The 22,021-nt window shown below is 43.1% G+C and overlaps 1 protein-coding gene across 2 annotated transcripts in view; it reads right to left on the reverse strand.

Moving 5' to 3' along the window:
• cbfa2t2 (CBFA2/RUNX1 partner transcriptional co-repressor 2) overlaps nucleotides 1-14,474 on the reverse strand; it is a 32,810-nt gene extending 18,336 nt beyond the window's left edge. The window contains exon 1 of one of the 2 annotated variants that reach the window (XM_018726014.2): nucleotides 14,320-14,474. In XM_018726014.2, the coding sequence (XP_018581530.1) occupies nucleotides 14,320-14,347 (28 nt within the window). In that variant the 5' untranslated portion in view covers nucleotides 14,348-14,474. Of the gene's footprint in view, nucleotides 1-2,629; nucleotides 2,908-14,319 lie in introns of those variants that run through there. The other variant, XM_018726015.2, reaches the window with a different exon arrangement.
• Between the last annotated feature and the right edge of the window lie 7,547 nt (nucleotides 14,475-22,021).

The raw sequence follows: 22,021 nt of genomic DNA on the forward strand, positions 1-22,021 counted from the left end.
GACATCACAACTCAGTGGAACCAGCTGCTAAAACACTTAGTGGCAAAGTCAAGTGAAGGTAATTTACATCTTGCTGTTAAAGACACTATGTACTGTGGAGGTTAAAATACCCAAATTCACAGCTACACGATTCAAGAAAATGGAACAAATTTATATCACCGTTTTTAACCATGTTATCATGGGAAGATTAAATACATACAAATGAACACAGAAAATTTACTCAAAATACAGAGATACTTAACCTAAAATACTTTCCATTTTATTCAAATTTTGCATCCTCGTTTCTTAAGCTATACTTATGAGATCATGCACTTCTCCCTTTTTAATATTCCTCTACATCACAGCAAACCAAAGTTTTCTACTTACTGAATAATTTGCTAATAACTTGTAGAGTAAAAAAACTCAATGATATGGATAAAAAATACTTATAACCACTGCTTTAATTTACCACTTTGTATCACTGCTGTTTATCATCACATTAATAGCAATTCTTCTCATTGTTAAAATATGATGACCCTTCTGGTACAATGCTTCTGCAGCACACCAGGTCTGAAAGGTGGAAGGTGAGGGAGGTGCGCCTTTTTGTTTTGATGAATAAAACCCAGCCATAGTGATAGCTTCAGTGAACAAAGCGCATTAACAGTTATGTCTAAAGATCTGTTCAACTGAATTATAATGCCATGTGATAGTCCCATCCCCCAATCCACGCAAAACCTTCAAATCTTCAAAGATGAACATGAAGCAAAAGCTTGATGAGATATATAAATACAAGGAGGTGTTTGGCCAGGATCATGTGAAGTAGGCTGTAGCCAAGGTAAATACTCTCACCACAGTTTAGTGCTGAAGGATTATACATTCACACCTCAAACAAACACCAGAAAAACAAGACAGCCTGCTTCCTTAACCCAATCATCTCGTTTCCCTGTCTTGAGCAAAGGAAAGACAGAGCCAAAAAGAGACATACAGCCTCCCATGCAAACAAACAGCAAGAAAGCCACTCTGAGTGCATTGCTACATGCTGCTGGGCTGGGGGATCCATCCCAGTAAGTGGTGTGAAACAAAGGGTGGCTGCAGGTCATTACTTTGGGCCTTCTATCCTAACCCGGCCCAGGACCTCTAATACATCGCTCCTTTTCTCCCTGACCCCATGACAGAGGAGCTCTTCACAGCCTCATAATATAGTGGGAACAACAAAAGCTCCATTGAGTACCACACTCCTTCATGCAATAAAATGGTTATTTAAGAGCAAATCATTTGACCTGAAAGCAGTTGTAGCAATACAATGGGGTCCAGATCCCAATTCCACATCTCCACTCACTGTAACTAATCTACTGTGCCCTGCTGAACGTCTTAAGTAGATACTGAATTTCCGTGTCTGCCAACAGAAGCCACTGAGCAGAAGCTCGCAAACCGCAATGTCTTAAAAAGAAAACAGCTTTTGAGAAGTTGTCGATCACATGGCATACAAGAAGTTGCTACTATATATCATGCATCTCCCATCAAAAATAATTTTACTACTATACAGTGCACAACTAAGAACAAGTGGGAAAAACAGAACCCTCTAGATGTGGAGAAGCACAATTAAAGTGCAAAACCAATAAAACAAAGTCATTGTTATCGGCAAAATCTCTGTAAGCAGAGCCTGCTGAAATAAGATGCATTTGATTTTCAACCTGTCGTGGGGGAAAAAACAAAACAAAAAAACAAAAAACGGTGATTATGAAATGACAAAGGGAATAAGAATAACAGTGATTCTGTCTAAAACAAAGGCCTGCAGGAATAACACACAGTGCTCACGCTGTCAGAAGTGACATCCTGCAGCTGCTCGTCAGCACTGCCTGTCCTGGCTACAGACCGTACAATGGTACTGTGTGGCATAACATCCAAGGCTCGATAAAGTTGAGACTGTCCTGATAGCATCAGGCAGACTTGAACACAGATATCCACTCCCACCAAATGCTTCGGCGCTCCAGGGCATTTGCCTGGAAAGTGGAAGTGATCTGTATTTCTCCACATATACTCTGCCTGATGACTGTGAGATAAAGACATCCAGCAGAGCTGATGCAGAAGAACAGCATGACCACACACTCACGCACAGCGAAACAACACTTGAAGACCCAATTAAAGGATACTGTCTGTTCTTACTTGTATTTAATTTTGTTTCAAACAATTACACACAAGATAAAAACCATGTGCTTTGTACTTTTTTTTAAACTCAGCAGATAAACTGCAAGATTGAAAACAAATCTGCCTGATTTAAATCTAGAAGATATTTCTGAATGACACTTGCATAGCAGACATTTTTGAGTCAATACACTGGTCACACATATATACTCTACATCTGTACACAGCAATATGATACCAAAATGTAGTGTAAAAGATCATTTCGCAATCTGTTGTATCAAGACATAAGAATGAAAAAAGAAAAACGGGCAATTAAACGGGGTGCAAGAAAATTACCACACAAGTTAAAGCTGGCATAACAAGTCTCCTAATTTTGAATGAAAAATAGATAGAGTGAAGATATGTTAGTATAAAAGAGTACAGCATAATGGAGTAAAATACAAAAATTAGAGACACAAAGCACATTTTCCCCCAGTCAAAAGAATGAGAAAGCTTTGCTCCTCACCTTCTCCCTGTTTAGTCGTTTTCCTTTCTCCGTCAAATGTAATGCGCTAGCTTTCTCGCCACCTTCTTTCCCCTTTCTCCACGCCTTCATATGTCACGCATGTGTTTGTGTTCCCACATATGTGAGCTCCGGAGCAGCCCAAGCGGCTCATCCAAAGCCAAGGAAACACAGATGGTTCCCAGATGGAAAAAGATATCTCCAAGCAGACCTCTCTCTCTCTCTGGCCAGCAGTCCTTCCCCTTCTCTCACAGACACTTTCCCCTGTCTCTCCCTCTCCCTCTCTCCCCCCCCCCCCTCTCTCGCTCACTCTCTCCAAGAACAGCTTCCAGGCTGATGTCACCAAATAAGCCACTCCTCCTGTGTGGCCCTCAGCCAATCTGCTGCTAATCTATTTAGTGTATTTATCGACGGGCCTCGTAATTAACATAACTAATTGCTCTGGCACATGCAGGCAAAACAAAAGCTGTGCCAAGACAAGGGACCGTCGCTCTCTTCGACACCCCTAAACAGAAAGGTCCTACAAGGTCTGGCACCCTCCTGGGCTTCCATTTCAGTTTGGTGTTGCTTAACCTCCTATTTGGACTGTGTCTGGCTCAGAGTAAACCTGACATTCAACCATATTGGAGGAGCCATTACGATTGCTTTAACGCTGATGTCCCCCCTTTTCATTTTCTAATGACTTTTTCTTTAACGCAGGCAACCTGGCATACAATGACCATCACTTTCATCCCAAGACACTCAACCATCTGAGTTTGCTGAAGAAATTATACCTTTCTTTTCAAAAACGCATTTAGAAGAGAATGTCTACAACTTTTTAAAACAAAATACTTAAGCTGAACGATGTTTTAAAACCTGCACAAAACACTGTTCTGCGACGACAGAGATACTTCTTCAGAACAAAACTGTTCAGCAGTTTTTCTTGTGCTTATCAGTTTAACAGCAATTGATCAACAAAAATAAATGGTAATGCATACATCCTAAATATAATACCAGTTATTTTCTGTGAGATGGAAAATGCACAGAGGGATTGTGTGCATAGGAAGTTCAATCTTGGTTCATTTGTTTGGACTCCAGTGTTTGTTACAATGGCACCGTTAGGGCTGCTGACATCATGCCTTCAGAATCGGATTACCCTTTGTGATGCTGATGGGAAAATTTTCCCAGACATAGTTAACTGGAGGTTAGGAAACCCTCAGAAATGTCTGTGAATGGCCTTCCTGCAACAGCTCTTTCTTCAAGTTAATATTTTCAATGAACACAATGGTGCATTAATATGTTCAGTTTTCTGCCACTAACATTTCAGCTGAATACAATATTATCCCAAATACACACAGAGTCAGTTGATATGAGTGGTAGGAAACTTGATGAGCACCTGGACAGTTTTTATTGGGATACTCAATTCAACTTCCTAACCTACTCTAAAATGTGGTAAAAAATTCAGCACCACACACACTGCTGTTTGCATGAGCAACAATGGTTTTATTTTGGTTGCTCTGAGGCTCACTCAAACAGTAAAGCACTCATTGATTTAACAGACAAAGTGGTAAAACAACAAACGAAGAACAGAAACAGCTATTGATGAAGATACAAGGAATGTTGCGTATGCAAATTCCTGCATTTTGGGTTGCAATCACTAAAACAAATAAGTAAGATAATAAAAATGAAGTTAAATTCAACCACATCAGTGAACTTCACCTCCACTGATTACTATATTGTTGCAACAGATTTGCTTATCAGACACTATTGACATAGCCCAAGTAAAGCAACATGTCACTCAAGAGCTCAGCAGTGAAGACTGGAATCTCCAGATACTCTCCTGACACTCTGATGATCAGATTAACTGTCTCGGCAGTGGTGCAGTATGCCCACTGATGATCTGTGAGGAGGTTAGTAGAGGCCTGCTTCTGTAAGTAATGCCAGTCTTGGTCTCTGTCTGAGGAGGCTGTCGAGGTGACAAACCACAGAGGACATGTCCTGGCCACCAGGACGGGTACTGCTGTGGAAGTAGATGCACAGGAGGTCAGACCTCCAGGTCTACATGCATCCTTACATAGGCAATATCTGCACAGATTTTCAACCAAGAACGTTATATACGTACCTCTGTATATAGCATTAAACAGCACATGGAATCACTTTAGCTCCTTTGCTCGTAGATGTAAACCATGGCCATGTACCATAGAGAGAGAGAAAAAAAAAGACTTCTGCCCACAAAATAAGATATCCCAGCTAACCCAAAGCATCTGGTTCTACTCATAAGCATTCTCAGAAATCTACTTTTAGAAAAATAAACAAAAAATTAAAGCGACCGCTGTGCTTATTGAAAACACATCAGCTGCAGAAGAACTCAAAAGGACCACGATAAGAGCATTACTTCACTCTGTCCTGAGAAGTAACACAGGGAGGACGCAGCATACAACAAGCCAAAAAACACGTCCGCTTCCAAGAGTGACAGCTGCAAGTCTGTGTCGCATTATTTAACATCTCACAGCAGCATGCACGCGCTGTTTCTCACCCAGAGCCAGTGCGCGCTATCAGTGATTCTAGAGATTCCAGCATGGCTCCATCTGATCCAACAGGAAGTAAGCTTCAAGCCTGGGGGGGCAACAGCCAAACTGGTGAAGAGGCCAGAGCAGTCACACTGCCAGTATCACATACGGGAAAAGGAGACTAAAGTCGTGAACAACTATACAGTGCAGGAAAACACAATATTTTGGTCATCTTTATGACTGCACTCTAGGAATCTTATAAACAGCCATTTTTTAGAAGCTGAGGATCTTAATGAGGGCGGGGAAAAAACCACCATAAATGCCCTACTGACGATTTGACTGCACCTCCAAGAAAGACCATCTGAATGGGCAATTATCCACAAGCGTTTTACAAATTCATGGGCTTTGAATGGCTAAATTGTGGTCCACCTCTGCAGAGACCAGAGCCACAACACTGCACGCTTCCAATCGTTAAAGCAAGACCGAGACACAATCTGAAAGCAATTAACAGCTGAGCATAGCATCTGCATGCTTTCACTTTCCAAATGTAAATTCCGTTTCTTATGTTGAGTCAAGGAAGGTTTACAAAACGTGAAAGGGGAGCTGTTTAAAATCGAGACATGTTACCGTGTACCTTCAGAATTGGTATGTCTACAAAAATCCTTGTTTTTTGAAAAAGCTTGTTTACATTACGGTCTACTGTGTATTTAATTTTTTCATGAAGACTCAGCCAACACAACACATTTTGGTGCATGGTGGTCATTATACGACGGCCTGACAAACTTCTTTTACCCTCTATAAATTAAGAAAGTGCACCTTAAAACTTGCAGCCACTTCTCAGTAACTCGTACTAGCTCAGTGCAACTCCAATCTAATTTTATACATTCTAAATTTTCAAAATTGTCTTTAAAACACTTAATCAGCTAAAGGATAAAAGCACTAACAATTTTGTCCATATAGGCATCATGCACACTTAGTAGCCAATGATATGATGTGATCAAAAATCAACTCAGGGTACCAATCTGATGCTGCATTTAAGGAGTGTATGCAAATAGTTGCAAATCTCCAAAAATTGGCGTTGCTCATTAAAAAAATGACTAAACAGCAGTAGTGTAATGGTTAGTGCTGTTGCCTTTAGACCCAAAGGTTGTGGGTTCAAATCCTCCTTTTACCAGTAGTAGGCTTGAGAAAGGTACTTATTTTAAATTGCTACAGTAAAATTATCCAGCACTATAAATGGGTAAGTAACTTTGGATAAAAGCATTATCTAAATTAATGTAAACAAAAGCAAATATCTTTTTACTTATTTCAGTCTAAGGTAGTAAAATATAGCCTACACCCATTTTTAACACCTATTTTTGTGAATTTCTTAATATTAATTTCAAGGAAAAACTGAAGACTTCTTAATGCATTTAATGTGCCACGAGTGGCAACTAAGCTGAACTGTAACTTCCATACTTCTTATCAAAACCTGACACTTGTATTTGTCACAGGTGGTAAGCTGCTACCTACCTGTACTTTCAATATCTTGAATGCATGGCAAACTAAGAACTGTGAGAACTTTCAGATGAGAAGCCCTCAGTTACAAAGAACACTTGGCGCACCTCACAGAGGCCAAAGCCCAAAGCCAGTTCAGACCTTTCTCATCCATGAGACTATATGCTCCTTCAGGTCTCATCGACAACACATTAAACACACCCTAAGATTATGGGGGGGGAGGGGGGGTGGGGGGTAAATCGGGAAAAAGCACTATTGACTGCCATGTCCACTGGTCCCCACATCCCAACTTCTCCTGCTTGCCCTCCCCTGCCTGCACCATTGTACCTTGTGATTCAGTAACCCCGCATGTCACCCACAACAAATGGCTCCATTTTTTTTTCCTTTTCTCGTTCTCTTTCCCCGCTTACTCCCTCCTTCCTCTTCCCTGTGGATGAAAGGCAGGCATTGAGCCGGCGGTGGCATTCCAAAGCTCCAGTCCATGGCTCCGCAGTGTCTGGCTATTCAACACTGCTGGGAGCGATTAGTCTAAGTGAGGCCTGACCCGCCTACTCACCCATGGAAAGCTGTCAGATCTCTCGTTACACTTTGGGTGATGGGGAGAACTGTGAGCGCCTGTGTGTGCATGTGTGTGACAGTGAGAAAGAAAGTCTGTGTGTGTTCATTTGTGTTTTAAAATTTATGCGAGGTGGGTCACACTCTCACTTGGCTGCATCTTTCCAAAGTTTCCACTGACGAACGCCAAGTGCACAGATGCCAAAACCTTCTCAGCCTCCCTTTGCTCAAGAGTTAAAAAAGCAAGATGATATTCAATAACCCCTTTACTTGCACATAAAGCCATATAACAGATTTTTAAAAGAAAATATACTCATCAATGTAACTGCATAACGGTAGCACTCAGATCAACTTCTGCACACTGCAATCGCCCTGCCCAATTCTCTGCATATAAAGAGGAACTCTTCACATGAAACCCGAACACTTGTGCACACTTCTTACATTCATAACCAGCATTTTTCTGTTCAGATGTCTTTTCATAGAACTCTGTTTCTTTCTACAATGTTCTCTACTACCATCTTTATAGGCAAGAAATTCCAGGTTAAATACTTGCACCAGACTACAACAGCTGTATACCTGTTGGTTTGTGAACTCAAATCTCAAATCCAGGTCTTTAACTGAAAATGATGCTTCCAACTCAACCAATTTTCAAACTAACTGCTTTCAAGACTCTCTGCTGCAGCATAATTTTAGCAGCTTGTCAGACCAGACTGGGGAAAATAAACCATTCTGTAGCAGATATATGTCTCTTATCAGTTACACAGAAGCATTAACCTAAAGTGTCTGGGCACATTTCAAAAACTACAAGATGTACTATGTTTGTTGCAACTTTTGCCGTAGCCTTGACACACACCCAAATATCCAATATTTTTCTTCCTGAAACATACCAGTTCACTCCCTCACTGCATCTTGTTTCTAAAAAAATTAGATTTTACATTTACTATTTATGACACTGATAGCTAATTGCTAACTCCCAGATGCTTCCTACAGAAGAGAAAAAGGAAAAGTTTACAACAGTATTCACTTAAAGCTCTGTTTTGACACTACCGGGGCAAAAAAAAAAAAAAAAAAAAACTCCTCCATCAAGGCAAAGGATTACAGCTTGCTTTTTCTTCCCTTCACCTGCAGCCCATCCCATAATAACCTCAGTTTCCCCCTTGGGCAGCAGCAGCTGTGTTGTGCCTCTGCCCAGCAACGGACACACCTGTGTTTTGCAGGTGTCTCATCTGGGGTCTGCATTGTGAACACCTGGTCTGACAGAGACAGCCTGTGGCGCTTTTCAAGGACTCAATTACAGCCCTGCAGACAAGGTCACACTAACAGCTTGGCAAAGAATGCCTTTCCCGTGTTTCAGAAGCAGGGCTGTCCAGGCTTGTCGAGGACACCATCCCATAATGTTGTTTGCAAAAAGGAACAGGAGACTAAATTGTGCCTCACGTAGTAACTAAAATAACAAGCACAGACAACAAACCCACATGCCATGTTCTGGGAAGAGGTTTAAAATAAGTGGGGACAACACTGATGCTTGATAGTTAAGGGAGCCAAGGCGAAAATATTATTTGAAAAGATTACAAGAATGAATCAGAACAATGCCAGAGAACATCAAATACTACTGATTATAAAAAAAAATGCCTCTTTTGTTTTAGTATGTGATCCGCCTTCAGCAGGACACTGCAGCCTTCATTGTAGGCTGTTTTCTTGCTACAAAACCAATGCACGATATGAGACAGGCCATTTGTACTTCATGCCTTCTCTGTGTCTAAATATGCTCTTCCATGAGCTATTAATACACAAGATGCTAAAGAGAGCTAAACTGCTATTTTACATGAGACTCTGAATGGCCAGGAGGATAGAACTCTCCCTTGCCGTGAGAACAAACCTGGTGGTCATGGTGATAGCCTTCAGGTTACAGTGTCCTTCACTGCATCTGTCACTTTACATAGAATGCTTACATACAATATTTAAAGCACATTGTACAATTTCCCATAGAAATGGAGAGACATTTAGGGCACTTCAAACCTATGTCTCTATTCGTTGCTGAGCAAAAAATTCTAATTACTTGAGCATTGTTTAAAAACACAAATTTCTTTACCAGAAATGAAAAAAATTTATATGTAAAGAGTCACGGTCTGAGGAAGAAGAAAAACAAGTAAAAGAGAGGAGAGGATAAAAAAAAAAATTTGCTGTGTTGGTTCATCAGTATGCATTAACAGTAAGGCTGGGAGTCACAGGTCAACCATGAAAACAGTAAAAAGGCCTCACTACTGCACACTGACCAAACTGTACTGTTAGCTATCAGTTATTCCCAGAAGGTGAATATAAAGAAGGATTTAACAATCCAGTGGGTACTGACAGCCAGACTACAGCTGGGCTTTCCATTTAGCACAGTGAAGGCAGCAAAAAAAAAAAAAAAAAAAAAACTCAGGGAAAACCGTCGAGATTCGGGGGGACAAATCCTTCCTTTGTTTGAAAAAGGGTGGGTGGGTGAGTGTGTGTATGTGGAGGGGAGGAGGGCATTTTAAAAAGTATATTGTGAAGATGAGTGCCTTTTGAGTCGCTTGTTGCATTCGTTTCAGGCGCTTTTCAACTGTGACCATTCCAATTAACCACTGGGTAACTGGTACCTTTGTCCCCTGCCAATGTTCTCATAAAAAGCACAAAAAGACAAAGCCTCTCCAGAGGGCCACAGGAATCCCACTCGTCACGCACAAAACAAGATTAAACAGACGGCCGGGAGGGAGCGCAGGCCACATTATTTTCTTATTCTCCTGCCAAAGAAAGAGTTAAATCAGTCGGCTGCAGAAGCCTACGTCTGTTTGGCGAGTCAAGCACCAGATATAAACCACCGCTTTCTCTGTCCAATATCTTGTTCAGTGTCATGGAGGTAACAGTGTGTTCACAATTCATGAGGTCCTGTGGTCTTTAGAAAGACTAGGGAGACACAACATTTTGCACGAACACTGACAACACAGTGCTATGCCTGACTGCTAAAAAATAAAGTTTGACTTACAAAGCGTGGACACACTAATAGACCTAGTTCCCAGTAGACGGATACTCCAGCGAATGACCGCTGGCAGAGAGACTGGAAGAAGTACATCTGGATACGATACTCTTGCCCCTCCGCGCTACACACAGGCAACAAGAAACAGCTGTGTGGGTCTGCTGTCAATTAGTTTACTATCCACTTGATGGTCTATCAATTTGGGCTCCAAGTTGCCTCAGTCTTAACAAAACACAGGAATGTAAAGAAGAATGCATTCCAAAAACAGATGACTATTTTTTAGAAACATGCACTACACAGTAGATTGTTTCTCAAAGTATCAAGCAGCAGTACATCTCTGTGCTTTATGCCTTCATTTGGTTTATGCTGTGGAAGACACACACAGAGCATCTGAACTTCTTGTCCCATACAGGGTCGCAGGGAGCCAGAGCCTAACCCAGCAACACAGGGCATAAGGCTGGAGGGGGAGGGAATACACCCAGGACAGGATGCCAGTCCGTCGCAGGGCACCCCAAGCAGGACTCGAACCCCAGGCTCACCGGAGAGCAGGATCCAGCCCAACCCACTGCGCCACTGCGCCACCGCGCCACCACACCCCCCGCTCTGGAAGAGACCTGTTTATAAATTACTTCTGCCAACAGAGGAAAATACACAAAGAATTTAGTTTATAAACTGAAATTTTTGTTTTTGTTTCTATCCCAGCACACACTTACAGAAGTTGCTGAAAATAACTTTTGGTTTACTTTCAGTAAGAGAGAATACAGTATACCAACACTTCACCTAAAATCACCCAATCCATATTCTTTCTAACCACAAAATAATGGGAAAAACAGATCTTACCAGTCATAATGTACTGTAATCAAGAGGGAGTTTAACAAAAAAAAATCATGGTGATAGCTAAAATCACTCCCACACTCACACACAGTCTGAAACTGCCTGGGCCAAGCAGGGTCGTGGCGAACCGGAGCCTAACCCAGCAACATAGGGCACAGGGCTGGAGGGAGAGGGGACACACCTAGGATGCAACACCAGGCCATCGCAAGGCATCCGAAGCAGGACTCGAACCCCAGACCCATGGGAAAGCAGGACCCGGCCAAGTCGGCCACACCACCGCATCCCCTTAGCTACAAATATTATAAGAATAATTCATGCCTTTCAGTCTGGCACATAACCACTGGAATCGTACTGGGATCCATAAAAATACAAACAGGTGCTGCTAGTGGGGGCAGTCAGTCTGAGGGGTGAATGTTGGATGAGTCATTTGTTTTCAAAGGTTTGATAAACAAATCCTGCATGGAGATATTTTCACATAAAAGTGAAACTGAAAGGTAGATTTCATCCTAAACATATTTCCAGTGCTGCTAACGCAATATTGCTGTGCCTCTGTAAACTCTTTTGAGATTTGTGGTTTTGACACCACTTTTTTCATGAAATTGAAATGGGAGCTTTGTCTAATTTTCAATTAATTCAGAAACAAAATATAAATATTACCTTCTCATCTTATACTAGCAGATGTATTCTAATGTCCGGAGGGATTAAAAAACTTGAGTCTTTCAGGATCTAGGAAAACTTGTCCATTGACTGTTAGCAAAGTTCATCTGTTTAAAAATGCTAGTAAAGGATTTAGCTGCCACTTGACTAAATAAAACGCAGCGCTAATATGTATACCTCTATATGCAGCCTCTCTGATGTGAATGAAGACTCACACATTGTTCACTGTTCCAAGAAACAGATGCTACACATGCAAATTGAGCACTGATGACTTGCAATCAAGGTCACTTCTGTACTGTCAGTGAGTGCAGCCACAATGATCCACAAACTACCGTGGACATTATTTGCAAATCAGGACACACCTTGAATGTCCTGTGCAAGGTATGAGATGTCTCAAAATGTGTTATACACGTTATACTGTGCATATAAGGACTGAAGCATTTCTTTATTTATTCTAACAAAATCATTGTATTATTAACAGGAATGTCATTAATAGTCTTACTGTTAAAAAAGATGCCCTTAAGAGCCAATTTAATCCTGTGGAGTCAATTTTCTGTAACATTGCAGTGGAAGAGCAAATAGCACCGTTGCCGCACAACACCTGGGCTATTCAGGCATAGGTCCAAATCTAACTCAGTCAGTAGGGAGTTTGCATGTTAGGCCCATGTGTCTGTATTAGTTTCCGCCAGTTGCTCCGCTTTCCTCCGACAGTTCAAAGAAATGCAGTTCAGGTGAACTGAAGATGTTAAAAATCACCTGCATTGTGTGAATGGGAGAGCGAGTATATTTGTGTGTGGTTCCACCCGGACTGATATCCTGCCCAGGGCGTATCCCCCCAGGCTTGTATCCAGTGATTCTGGAATAGGCTCCAGACCCCTTTAACCCTGACCAGCACAAGCAGTTATTGAAAATGTATGGAAGGTTTCAAGAGTACTTATACGGACCATTACCATAAATATTCACTATTTGAACAAGCTGACATGTAACTGCCGCTGTGTCTATGAATAAGAAAATCGGTTGGGTGGGGCAATTTATATAAGCAGTTTAGGGTAAGATTCAAACGTGTGCCCTTCAGGTTCAAAAGCAATAAGCTCTAACTACTGAACCACCTGCTGTTCTCTATAATCATGTACATTTATAAAGCAGGCTATTTTATCCTTGAACCGTTCAGAGCATAGAATGCGGGATAAGTATTACAGTGATGCAGCGAAAACGCCTGTGTATGTATAATTGTGCCGTTGACTGTCCATGTACAACATGGGAATGCTTTAACAGAGAAAAGGAAGGGTACAGAGCAGCAACTCACTTTTTCCAGTAATGTTCCACTGCTGCTCCCTGGTGGCTGCTCTAATGGCCAATAAATCTTTCAAAACCCATCATTTGCCCAAAGAAGGGACTCTGGAGATTAATTTTCATCCCAGGATGAGAAATAACAAGACTGTATTGTTAAAATGCCCCACTTTGGATAGAATTAGGAACTTAGGGGAAATGGAATGGAAATACAACATTAATATATCCACCCACCCACCGATCACCACCGCTGACCACATGTCCGAAGCAGGACCGCTATGAAGCAGAACTTCAGAAGCACAGAACACAAGGCAGTGTACGCTCTGCAAGGCACAGCAGTGGCTCAAAGGGTAGCCATGCACACACTCACATAACTGGGGCAATTTAAAGTCACTTACTCTCTTGAAATATTTGAAGATCTTTTACAAGCGCGAGGAAAACCACGCATATGCCACACCTTCGGACCGGAACCCAAATCTAAAAACACACACCAGGAGCTGTGTGGCACAAGCGCTGGACTGGTGCAACATGAATTCTGTGGAACTATGGACTACATAATTTCCCCAACTGACACAATTTTTGTCTTCTCATGGGTTTTCTCAGTGTCAGCAACACTAAAGACAGTTTAAAAGTTACAATCTTACTAAGGGTGTGAGACAGTTCATTTTGTAAAGTGAGAAGGCCATTGGGGAGGGAACAGAGCCACCTCCTGGTGTCTGCCCATATTTCTGAGGCAATCTGTAAAGACACACATTCAGGAAATTAAAATTCAACATAAACGATGTAAGTGATCCTCTCTGCAAATATTTTTTTTTAAAAAATCTACATAAAGCATGTACATATTTTCAGTTTACATATTTACAGTTAAACTTGCAAGAGAATGGAGAAAGTTCATTTTGCTGCAAAACCACTGTATGTGTTCAATCTTTAGGAAACTTTTTATGTGGCAGTGAGGTCAGAACACACTTCGTGTGCGCGCGCGCGCGTAATGTTAGCTATGCGCTAGCTCGGCTGCGCTCGCTCAAGTGGCGCCAGCTGTCTGTTCGCTCGTCGCCAGCACTGGAGCCAAAGAGGATCATCTGGCTGCAAGTCACGTTTTGAAAAAGCCACAGGTCCGGACTAATCTGTAATTAAACGGCGAACAGTGGAAATGGAAGAGCGCAAAGCAACGCGTTGTCGTTCATAAAGTAAAGTGCGCGCGTCCGTCCGTGTTGTCAGGCGGAGCATAATAATTCCCTCAAGTTACACTTACAGTTAGCGGCACGCGGCTAAGTATAACGACCCAACGATTACACGGAAAGCTACACTGCGAGCCTCAAAATACTAGACAATAAATAAATAAATTGTAGGCTACAGAAAAGAGTACTCACAGTGAAATGGCCCAGGAATCCCCACCATGTCCGACACTCCCCGCGTGCGCTCCTGGAACGTGTAGCGGCGCGAGGCGACGCGATAAGGTGGCTCGCGTGCAGCGGTGGGGAGGGGGGATTCGACACGCGCCACGTCTCACTCCCTTCTGAAACAATTATGTGCAGCGTCTGAGAGACGCCTTCACAGATTCAGATTGACGTTGGAGAAGTTAGTATGCAGGACGACGCTCTGGTGTGGTGTGAAATATTTTTTGAGGATATCAATAAAATTATCACAACATGAACACACTTCTGACGTACCTACCTGTATGCCCCACTTCTCAAGCAAGCCTAAAGCTTCGCGCCGAATTCATGCGTATAATTCCGTCGACTGCTTTTGCTATTTTATGACCCACAATACCTGACAAGTTGTTACTCCACTGATGAAAATACCTAACTTCTTTCGAAATTGAGAATGTGTTTTCTTAAAGAAAGAGAATCTGTACTGTAAGTGTGTTCCCCATGCTGCCTGATAAATAGCACTGGTTCTTGAGGTGCTCCTGAGGTAAAAAATTATGGAAAGGTCTGTCTCTTTCACCTGAGAAAATAAGAAGGGACGCTAACTAATTTCAAACCTTTGCAGACACCTGTAACACCATTCCAAGGCTAAGCAGACAACCAACACACAAGTGCCAACAAATGTGGAAGATGAATGCTCCCACAGTTGGTACTCTTTTTTTTTTTTTGGAAAAATTGAGAAATAAATAAATAAATAAACATACATCCATAACATTTGTCTGCGTTCAGTTTGAGTTGTGCGCTTGCGGGCCACCACCAAAGCTAAACCAAAAAGTTTGGGTGACGAAAGTGACTCACTTTTTCTATTCCCCCATGTGAACACATACACACACCCACACACAGATGAAAAAGAGAAAGAACTGTTTCATTTCAGTTGCCAGAAGTCCTCAAGCCTCCTGGATACAGTATTTAAAAACAAGAAAGTGCAAGATGACTTATTGTGCAGTAAGTGAAAAAAACGTGATGATACTTGTCTTGAGTTTTGCATAAGCACAGCCCTGCAGTATATGCCTTAAATACCCAAATGAGCAAGATGCCAAGATGAGATTAATTTGGATCTGTTTGCCATAACCGAAAGACTTTCACACTGACTATCAATAATCAAATAAAAAACTGCCCCTATCATATTGAAATAGGAATAAGGCATACTGTTAATTTTCTGCTACCAGAAAACCATACAATTCCATAAACTGGAGTCTAAAACTTTGGATTTAGAAGACAAAATCCTGTGGATTTGCTTTTTACAGATGCGCTCGTTCTCTGCCTCCAGTACAGCAAAGAATAAAGACGGCCTTCTCACACGCAAGGCCACAGGTATTTAAAAAAAAACAAAAAAAAAAAACAGGAAGCATGGGACATATTCAGGGTCTGCCAACATTCTCTGCTGTCCTCTCTATAACCGAGTCTTACGAACTCCATCCTCATCCATTCAGTATCAGATCAGCAAGCACTGAGGACCCACACAGTAAACAAGAACTGCCGATGCATCTGATGAATCAGTGTTCATAACTGAAAGATCTCCATTTCATTTGTATCATCCTTTTGCAGGAACTGCACTTGTATATAAAATAACTACAAATATGTACTGATTCCTCATGCCCTATCTCCATTTTGTCAGCATAAATTCTTTTATTTAGCCCATCGACGACAACATTGCTTCGGAAAAATCCTTGCAAAATAGTACTGTTAAAAAAATATTGCTACATACAGTATCGTATTACATTATAGAATAAATTTAGCAATAACATTTGTATTATTTAAAGACATTTAGATACAAAAAAAATCGGGAATTTGAGAAGATGTGATCCAAAAATCCTGATTCCGTTTAGACCGCCTCTCTTGGGTTTGTTGTGTGCTGCTCAGACTAGAGCAGCTTGCTGATGTGTCTTTGTCTGAGGGTCAATATCAGCGGTCCGTCTCCGAGCTGGGGCCCGTCGGTGACCTGGCCCCTGCCCTGTCCTTAACAAAGGCCGGCTCAGCGACAGCTCACTTTCCCAAACCCAGAGTATATAGGTCAGACAGCAGCGCACTCACCAGTGAGCTTCTTGTCACTGCCATTTCCAATAGCCTCTTGGGTATCTGGTGGCAGAAGCCAACAACTGACGGCAAGGTGGACTGGTGCCATTGTGTGAAGGTGTTTTGCATAAAAGCCCCATGACCCTCGCTTGGTTAATTCTCAAGAGGAAACAGCCTCTTGTCCAAACATCCTACCACTCCTTTGTCTGGATATGACACACCAGAGGGCACCTATGTCATCCCCAGGCATCGGAGAGGAGAAAGCAAACAGACAGGGGAACAATACTTGGCCAGATGGGATTTGGTGGGTCGTTATTTGTTTGTTCAACACCCACGGCACCCCCTCCATGTACACCTTTAGCTTATCTTCAGCAAGGGTAGAAGAGATGCCCCCTAAGTACTGTCTTGGGCTATGTCCTTGTACCCAGTGCCAGGTGGGCAGAGCTGACTGTGCCCTCCCCAGCCCCCACAGTCTTGGGAAGTGGGATGTGAGGAAGGGAGATGGAAACTGGTGAGGATGGCTAACAGTCGGGCTCGAACCGTGCCGCCTGCTCTGATCCAGGCTGAGCATAACAGTCTGCTCCGTAGAGAGCCACCACTCAGACACAGAGCCCATATGGCAGCTCTGGGGGAGTCTGAAATTAATCACCAAACCATCCCAACTGTCCACCATCTTCGGGGACCAAATGGATGAATATATGTATACAGACATGAGAAGAATACTAGTTCTGCTCCAATTAATTCTTTAAGCGCTTTGTAATATTATGTTATGTCCCTAGAGCATTGTTTCTAATGACCACCTGCTATATGCAAAGTGTACCAAGAAGGATAAAAGAAATTCACAAATAGTCAGTATTAATCATTATTATCCTTATGGGTAGAAACTCTGTATTCGGGGGACAGTAAACTTCAGTTTATTGATAACTGTGAAACATATAATGATAGTCGGCACTCAACGTTAGAATTTTCACTCAAAATTTAAAGTTGATCGGAAGATATGTGTCTCAAGTTATATTGCAAATTAAGCAAACGCTCAAAAATAATTCTATAATTTCAACATGTCTCGTTGTTTTCAGTACTCTGAGAAACATGGAAAGGAACATCGCGTATAACGATCTAAGCTTATAAATGTAGATGACAAAAGCAACACAAGTCACCAACATCCCGATTTTAATTTTAAAAACCAATTTTGCTTTGTGGAATTTTTTCTGAAGTGTTTCAGGTTGTGGCACAAGATTAGTATCGTGAGTGACATCAGTAAAAATGAATGCGAACACTGTGAAAAAGAGTGAAGGTACACACTCCCATGCCTTTATAAATACAACAAAAGGGGCCGGAGAAGGAAAACTTTTCCCAGCATTACTCAGTGGAAGTGGGATGTGGTGGTGCAGTGGCTTCAGCAGGTGCCTGCTGGGTGGGGTGTCTGGGGTTCAAAGCCCTGCTCGGAGTGTCTTGTGATGAACTGGTGTCCCGTCCTGGGTGTATCCCCTCCCCCGCTCCTTGCCCTTGCACCCTGTGTTGCCGGGCAAGGCTCTGGCTCACCGTGACCCCGTGCGGGACAAGTGGTTGCTGCCAAAGGACAAATATACATACTTCTGGGGGGTGTGATGGCGCAGCGGGTTTGCCCGGGTCCTGCTCTCTGGTGGGTCTGGGGTTCGAGTCCTGCTTGGGCTGCCCTGCGACAGCACAGCCTGGCGTCCCGTCCCGGGTGTGTCCCGTCCCCCTCCATCCCTGCACCCTGTGTTGCAGTTAGGCTCCGGTTGACCCTGCATGGGACAAGCGGTTTCTGACTCTGTGTGTGTGTGTGTGTACTCAGTAGAGTCAGTAGCTAAGGTGGAAAAAATGACATTTTCCAAAGTAATTAGAAGCCAGATCAAAGTTTTTTCAAAGCAGAAAGTAAAAGATAATATTCTGGCAACTGATGTATAAAGGCACCAGCCTTTAGCGGCGAAGGCCAGACTCCACTCCAGCTTTATGACGCAGAACACAGAGCGCGATCTCGTCAAGGTCCTCTTTCAGGTTTAATTGTAGGCGCCCTCTCGTGGTAAACATGCGTAGCGACCACAAGCGGCTGCCACCGCTGACAACAAAACGATGAGGATCGCAAATATAACGGTCGGTTCTGCTATGACGTCATAGGTGTGTTCCTATGAAACGCCCCGTTATGCTAATTTGCATAATAGTATTAGTAAATGATAAAAACAAAAGTTTTAGTGGGGAAAATAGGATAAGGGCGAGGGCGATGATCACCTATAAACACTCAGCACACCCGATGTTAAACGACAATTAGAAACTGGAACTCTGCAATATTTATCTAATGCCAGATTCTGGTTTCTGACATGATTGTAAGCTGTTGATATGGATGAGGGTATTTTGAAAAAGACAAAAGTTTGTATGTTTTGTTAAAATCACACGTTGGAGTAAGGTCACATATTTTTCTCCATCACCTAAACAAAATCCAAAATGGATTGAAAATGTTGATCAAAATCCATACTCCGTGAGCCTTTCCGGCAGGAACTTCAAAGCTTTTCCTATAAATATTTGATGTGCACTTGCTCCTTAAGTTACAAACAGCCACATTACATACCCTCAGAGTAAGTTTTTTCAGAACTTTAACGTTCCGTTGTGAGAAGTTCTCATTTGCAGTTAAAGGACGGCGACCTGCGTTGAAACGTCCAGCTGCGTTCAAACAGGACTGCGTTAGTTCAGCTTTGTGGGCCCTTTTGGGGTGTCTGTGCTTTTCTGAACACCTGTATGAAGAGGGGAACTCCTCATGGATGCAAAAGCTGGAAAAAAAGAAAAAAAAAACTGAAAGTGGAGAAAAGATGAAAAATGATGCATATGCTTATAAGATGAATTGGTCTGAAATTAGGACTGAACAGAGTTTGTGGAGAGAGAGGACTCAATAGAGTCCATGGCTCTCTCACGGAAAAGGACGGCATGTCCCCTCCAGGTAAGGGGAGAGAATTTGCCGCAGGTGGAGGAGTTTAGTATCTTGGGGTCTTGTTCACGAGTGAAGGGAGAAGGGAGCGTGAGATCGGCCGAAGGCTGGGAGCAGCGGCAGCAGCAATGCGGTCGCTGTACCGGACTGTAGTGGTGAAGGGGGAGCTGAGCCATAAGGTGAAGCTCTCCATTTACCGGTCAATCTACATCCCTACCCTCACCTATGGTCATGAACTTTGGGTAATGATCGAAAGAATAAGATTGCGGATACAAGTGGCTGAAATGAGTTTTCTCTGCAGGGTGTTGGGACTTATCCTCCGTGATAGGGTGAGGAGTTCGGACATCCGGGAGGAGCTCAGAGTAGAGCCGCTACTCTTCCACATTGAGAGGTGCCAGCTGAGGTGGTTCGGGAATCTGATAAGGATGCCCCCTGGGCGCCTCCCTTTGGAGGTATACCAGGCATGGCCAACTGGGATGAGCCCCGAGGTCGGCCCAGGACCCGCTGGAGGGATTATATCTCAAAGTTGGCCTGGGAATGGCTGGGGATCCCTGGGCTGAGCTGGAGGAAGTTGCGGGGACAGGGGCGGCTGGGCCTCTCTGCTCTCCCTACTGCCACCGCAACCCTACTAGGACAAGCGGGCAAGAAATTGGACGGATGGATGGATAGAGTTTGTGGAGTCTCTTTTAATTTTCATAGTTTAATATACAGTACTTCATATTTTAATAATTTAAACTATGAAGTATTAAATAGTCTGCGGAGTTTTCAAATTTACCATTCATTCATTTATTGTTCTAATTTAAGGTTTTCACTCCCCTAGTAAGCTGAGGGATGCCTGAATTTTTTAAGCTTTTATTTATAGTGATTTAGGAGTAGAATGGTCTTTGGAGTTGCAAATAAAGTTATGAATAGGCCTCTGGTCAAATTGTGTCGGGAAACTGAACATTGAGTGTAATTAAAAGTCCATCATTCCAATGCCCCCACATGGGGGAGACAAAGGTCTCAGCAGTAATGTAAAATGTCATGTAAAATGTATTATTGAAAGACTGACCCTAACAGCACTCCATGCAAATGTTATTATTTTACAGTTTTTATTGACCATTTTCTGCCTGCCTCAGCGAAGAGGAGCACACGTACCGCTGTACACAATTCAGATTATGAGAGACAATGGACTTTTCATACTGACATGGAAGTGTCAGGGCACTGACATGCTGCCTGTCTCCCCTGCCTTAAACTGCAATGGCGTATTGAAAGTGTATTCGGCGGGGGGGGGGGTGAAATATTCGCTCAATTGCCTCATATCCTGAAGGAATTATGTCCTCATCTTGGAGGAATGTGCAGTTCCTCCATGTCAGAGACTGAGGTGTAACAGAATAAGAGCTTCTTTCCGCTCCAACATGTCCCATGCTACCCCCAACCCTTTCTGCAACCCTATCCCTATCCCCATCCCTATTCCTGTCTGCAACCCCAGTCCTTTCCCTAGCCCTAATCCTACCCCTGTGTCTATCCCTGACCCTATCATTAAACCTAAACATGTCCATGGTCATATCCATATCTGTACCCCTACCCTTGTCCCCATCCCTCTGTCTAACCCAACATTACCCTGACCCTAAGCATCTCATAGACACTAACCCTAATTCTATCCCTAACCTTGTCCATATTCCTCCCTTTAACCCTATTCGTATCCCTCTCTGTAGTCCTAACCCTAACCTTAACCTGGCCTTATCATGAACCATAACCACCACATCCACATCTCTACCCCTAACCCTGTCCCCATCCCTCTGCCTGACCCTGACCATAACCGTCTCTCGGACACAACCCTAACCCTATCCGTATCGCTCTCTTCTAACCCAAACCCTAACACCATCCTTAACCCTAACCGTAACCCCACCCTTACCCCTATCCTCATCTTTCTCTCTAACCCTAACCCCTAACGGACGGCACGGTTGCACAGTGAGTAGTGCTGCTGTCTCACAGCGCTTGGGTGGTGCGAGAGGATATGGGTTCGATGCCTGCTCAATCTGTGTGGAGTTTGCACGTTCTCCCCGTGTCTGCGTGGGTTTCCTCCCACAGTCCGAAGACATGCTGTTCAGGTTCCCCATAGTGTGTGAGTGACAGAGCGTGCATGAGTGACCCAGTATGTGTATCTAGCAGTGTAAGTCACCGCGGTGAATAAGATGTGTGGGCTGGTAACACTACATAAAGTTCATTAGAAGTTGCTTTGGACAAAAGCATGATCTGCTAAGTAAATAAATGTAGCCCTACCTCTCAGAGCCTAACCCCCACAGCCCAGATGTTCATTCCATTCGAACCCACCATGCATGCGTTACAAAGACTTGCCACATTGGTGCGTCTATTTGGAAATGTTATTAGATAAAGTGAGTCCAGCACTGGGACAGACAGACAGAGGACTTGCCTACATCACCCTCAGTAGTATAACACGTTAACTAAGTAGCCGGCGTACACGGAATGAATCTGTGGTGAGAAATTGTTCGTTTCCGTGGACAAAGTGAGAGCAGTAGAAGTGATTTCGGTTACGTAAACTTTACTACAAACATGTCAATGATGATGTGTGGAGAGAGAAGAGTGGAGGCGGGGTGCGGTGCGGGGGGTCGAGGGACTGTGTTGCACCCCCCCCAAACACACACACACACACACACACACACACACACTCACTCACTCACTCAC

This window comes from Scleropages formosus, chromosome 22, assembly GCF_900964775.1.
Source record: "Scleropages formosus chromosome 22, fSclFor1.1, whole genome shotgun sequence".
NCBI classification, from domain to species: Eukaryota; Metazoa; Chordata; class Actinopteri; order Osteoglossiformes; family Osteoglossidae; genus Scleropages; species Scleropages formosus.